The sequence below is a fragment of the Lupinus angustifolius genome, unplaced genomic scaffold (assembly GCF_001865875.1).
Source record: "Lupinus angustifolius cultivar Tanjil unplaced genomic scaffold, LupAngTanjil_v1.0 Scaffold_6_8, whole genome shotgun sequence".
Classification (NCBI taxonomy): Eukaryota; Viridiplantae; Streptophyta; class Magnoliopsida; order Fabales; family Fabaceae; genus Lupinus; species Lupinus angustifolius.
In genome coordinates, this window is record NW_017717445.1 from 7,526 (window position 1) to 12,418 (window position 4,893).

At 33.4% G+C, this 4,893-nt stretch overlaps 1 protein-coding gene across 1 annotated transcript; it reads left to right on the forward strand.

Annotated features, from left to right (window-relative positions):
- The first annotated feature begins 928 nt into the window (after positions 1–928).
- LOC109337404 (plant UBX domain-containing protein 4-like) lies at positions 929–4,444 on the forward strand. Its single transcript, XM_019574374.1, has 4 exons — positions 929–1,133; positions 2,876–3,161; positions 3,511–3,606; positions 3,837–4,444. The coding sequence occupies exons 1-4, from the start codon at positions 985–987 to the stop codon at positions 4,218–4,220; spliced, it is 915 nt and encodes a 304-aa protein (XP_019429919.1). The 5' UTR covers positions 929–984; the 3' UTR covers positions 4,221–4,444.
- The last annotated feature ends 449 nt before the right edge of the window (positions 4,445–4,893 follow it).

Consider the following 4,893-nt stretch of genomic DNA (forward strand, 5'->3'; position numbering starts at 1 on the left):
TTAAGACATAGGGTTAATCGATTAACCAGTGTGTTTTTGATACATGATTAAATGGTAAACTACTTATATGATATATGCTCATGCCATACATAATTTCCAAAATATAATACCTTTAATGCATAAAATCAATGTATATAAATGCATGAACCTAATTATCATATATTTCTAGATGATGTCTCATTTTAGTGGATTAATTACTTTATTAAGTCTTGTGAGACTCACACCTAGGTTTACCTAACCTAGACTCAATATCTATGGCAAGCATCTTAGACTTCTAAAAAGATAATAAAGAATTATAACAAAAGTCTAATAAGACATCACTTGAGTTTTAACTAATTTCTTGTCTTCATCAAAACATAGGCAAACATTGCTAATGCAATCCTTGACGCTTTGCACTCTCAAATTATACTCACACTTCTTGAGTTTTAGTGAAATTATAGAAATTACCTTCATTTTCTTAAGTCTACATAAACTTCCCTACTTATATACATATGATACACTCATTATTCGTATAGAAAAGATAATTGTAATTTTTTAGACAAAAATGATGACGACTATAATTAAGTTAAACAAAATGTTGTTCATTGTAAAGTTTAGTTAAAATAATATAAAATTCAATATATATATTTTTTATTCTTTTTGTTCATGAGTAACTCTAAGAATGTGGTTAAATCATTTTTATATTATATTATAAATAACCAAAATAATTAGTGCATATTAAATCTTATATTATTAGATATTGTATTTTATTAAACATAATTATAATCGTTACCATTTTTTCTTTACGACGAAATTACAGTTATATATCTTACAAGAGTAGTGGTGTAATCAACCACATTATTATGTGTGTGATACATGAAGTCCATTACATACGCGGTTCTACTGCGCGTGATATATAAGGTTCGCAACACGAGGTAGAAAAACACAGTTTCACTCTCTCTCTCTCTTTCTCTCTCTTTGTGTTGCTGTGTTGTGAAGAAACGAATGGCGTCACGTGACAACAAGAAGGCATCAAAACCTTCCACCAGCGGAGCTCCCAGAATCCGCACCCTCTCCGATCTCAACCGTCCCTCCGCCGATTCCGACAGCGACTCCGATGCCCCTCAGGAGTATTACACCGGTGGCGAGAAGAGGTACTCCAAATCCTTTCCAAAATTCAAACTTTCGAGTTCTAATATATGTTTTATTGATCCAATTGAAATGGGTAGTCGCTGGTTCTTCAAATTGTTTAGTAATGATTTAGGGTTTTTGTACTGCGTATACGTTAGCTAGGATTTGATTAGGGTTAATTGTAATTTGCTATGATAAAAATATTTGTACATCAGTTTATGGCTCTTTTACTTCTTTATGCCAAATCTATATTATATTAGTTGATCTTCTTGGAGTTAAGTCCGTATCTTTAGTAATTCTGGCAAGTTTTAGTTCACAATTTTTTTATATCACTTTGGATTCATGAATTTGTCCTGTTGTGATGATGAGAGTTAATTGTTACCTTACCAATTATTGCTGTTGTGATGATGAGAGTTAACTTGTTAAGAACTAGGTTAGATTATTGGAACAGGTGTTTGGACTTTTTGAAAGTTCTACCATGGATTATGCATATATGAAGGGTGGGGCAATTGACAGTCCAATTTGCCTATCCACACTTCTCATTAAGCAATCACCAATTCTACAAAACAAAAATCGTGATCAGGTAGAAAAGTGTGTAAATAGGCAAATCAGAGTGTCGATGCCATCGCCCATTCATGAAACGAGAGTTAAACTTAGTGCTGCTCTGCTTCATTTTCTCCTCATGTTTTGGTGTCATTATTCTTCTGTTTCTCTTCTTTTTGATTGTATGTTTACATTGGCTGTTTTGATGTGTGGCATTGATGACCTCCACAAACCCTTTTCTTGGGCAGAAATTGAACCCTTATCACATTTTTAAGAAACCTAGTTACCTACTAACATGTTGGGCATTGTTGGATTTGTGGCCCTATTTTCCTTGTTGCCTCATGGAGTTTAGGTTCACTTACAATTACAAAAAAATTGTCACTTTTTTCACATAATGCCTTGGTATTACAGAAAATCCTTCCCAATTAGAGATTATTATTTTAGATTATTCTTTTTAAAGCATGCTCTTGGAGTTCATCTTATACCAATTTCTTTTAGAATTTTCTCAATCAATTTTGGGAGAAAGCATTTGAAAACTTAGTTAAAGGCATTAAATGTTGAAAAACCAATTTTTTGATGTGCACTTTTCTGCATAATTTAGGTTACATTTTTTGGTATAGGTGTCAGACTTTTGAAAACCCTTTCATATCCTCCTCAAGTTTTTAAAGAATATAGGAAGAAACCTAAAAAGCAATGTGTTTTTTATTGCTTGATTTTCTTCATGCTTCCCTATTGTGGGATCCTTTTGATGTCCAAAACTTGTTTAAAGATCTATACTAGTACTTTTAAGCATTGTTCTTGTCACTGTGTATGCTATTTTGTGTTCTCAAATTTGAACTTATTGGACTCCTTAGCTTAATTTTAACTTTGTACATGTAGTTACGAATGGCTACTTATCTATATTTTTTTATGGAAATTCGTATGTGGGATGTAAAATATTCACTTATATGCTCTAATTTTGTAGAAGCCCTAGCACTTTTTTAGGGAGATTCACTTATGAGTTATGACTACCTTGATTACAAAGTTTCTAAATTTTGCATATCAGCTGTTGGCTTCAAGAGGTATTTACTTCATTGGTTAAGTGAGATTAGTACTTCTGTAGTCATGCTTGCTGAACTTTTAAATTTAATGTACATATACAGTTTAGTGACATCACTAATTTATTTACAGTTGGTTTTAGATTTGGTACTTGATTATTATTAATTTTGCATTATATCTCCAGTGGAATGCTTGTCCAAGATCCTACAAAGGGAAATGACGTCGATGCAATTTTCAATCAAGCTAGGCAACTTGGAGCTGTAGAAAGGCCTCTCGATCAAGTACAGGAACCTCCAAGGCCAACTAGCTTTACTGGAACTGGCAGATTACTCTCAGGGGAAACTGTACAATCTGCTACTCAGCAACCTGAGGCTGTTGTTCACAACATTGTTTTTTGGAGTAATGGTTTCACTGTAAACGATGGACCTTTGAGGAGTTTGGATGACCCTGAAAATGCCTCGTTTTTAGAGGTAACTTCATTTTAAGTTTAGATTCCATAAATTAATCGTGGGTTTAAAAATACTGGAAGTGATGAGGTTACATATGACCTGAAAAGATAACTCCTGAGCATTAGCTATAGGGAATAACGTAATATCTCAAAAAAATTGCTTACAACTTTGTTCACTGCAATTTGTTATTTAAATTATTTATGACCACCTCCAGCATATTTTGTTATATATGTTTCCTGTAAGTTTTCGTAGCCTCATAATGGACAATGTAAGAATCTCTCAGATAATTATATATTTTGGCTACGATTACTTTCTTGGTTACATCTATGTTTATTTTGTGTTTGATGATATTTGCTTTGTTTGAATGCAGAGCATAAAAAAATCTGAGTGCCCTAAAGAACTTGAACCTGCCAATAGGAGGTCATCTGTCAATGTGAACCTCATAAGGAGGAATGAGAAGTGTCCTGTAAGTTTTCTGTTTTAGTTCTTTGGCTTATCTCTGTCCAATTTACTATCAAACCATGATGAATTCAGTTGGCTTTGTTTATTAGTTTGGAGCTTTTGAAGTTTTTGCATTTTGAAATTCATTTGAGGTCCTTTGTTTATGAATGATTTTTTGTTACCTTTTGTCTTTGTTTATGAATGATCACATATGTCCAGTGTATAAATTGGAAGTGTATTTTGTCACACTTGCAGGAACCTGCAAAGCAGCACCCTGTTTCATTTCAGGGGGTGGGTAGAACATTGGGAAGCAGCTCTACTTCAGTGGCACCTGAGCCAACTGTTGCCTCAACACCTCTCAACAGCGCACCGGCCGCATCTGCTGCTCTCGTAGTTGATCAATCGTTGCCATCAACCACAATACAAATTAGGTTAGCTGATGGAACCCGCTTGATATCACCTTTTAATCTTAACCACACCATCCACGACATCCGCGGCTTTGTCGATTCATCTAGACCTGGGTCTCAGCAGAATTATCAACTTCAGCTGATGGGTTTCCCACCAAAGGTTTTGAATGATCATACTCAGACTATTCAGCAGGCAGGACTAGCAAATTCAGTTGTTATCCAGAAATTTTAGCAAAACTGCACAAACACTTCTTGGTTGTCATTACTAGCTAAATGCTGTATTTTCTTTCGTTTTTTTTTGGGTTATAGGAGTAAACCAGTTTTACTGAGGGTCTCTAGACACGAGGTCTTTTATTTTACAAAAAAAAAACATTTAAATTTGATATATGCTGTGTACCTTTTTTATGCTTATACTATGTTGAACCCTTTATTGAAATGTTGGATAGTCCTTACCTATGTGCTACTAAGTGTTGTTATGTATCTTGTAAATAAAGAATGCATGCGTGCTTCTTAGTTAGATCTCAAAAATCACCAGTATTTAATACATACTATGTAGATCAGCTAGCACATGATATATATGGGGAGTAGGTTATATGAAGTTAAAGTACATAAATTCATATGGTTAGAATTTAGATAGGTAATAACTCTCTATAAATTATAAACTATATTCATTATTGATTAAATGCTGTATATCGTCTTGATTATTTATCTTAAATATGAGAATATTTGAGCATCCATAACTATATAACTGAGTAACTTCACGTTTTCCTCAAATTGCCAAACCTACAGACACATAGTCAGTGGTTTATGTAGTTTCTTAATTTTAAGGTGCTTCCTTTTTAAATAAGAGAAAATAAAATGGAACAGAAAAGTAATAATATTCTTTTAGACAAGCATTAGTCACA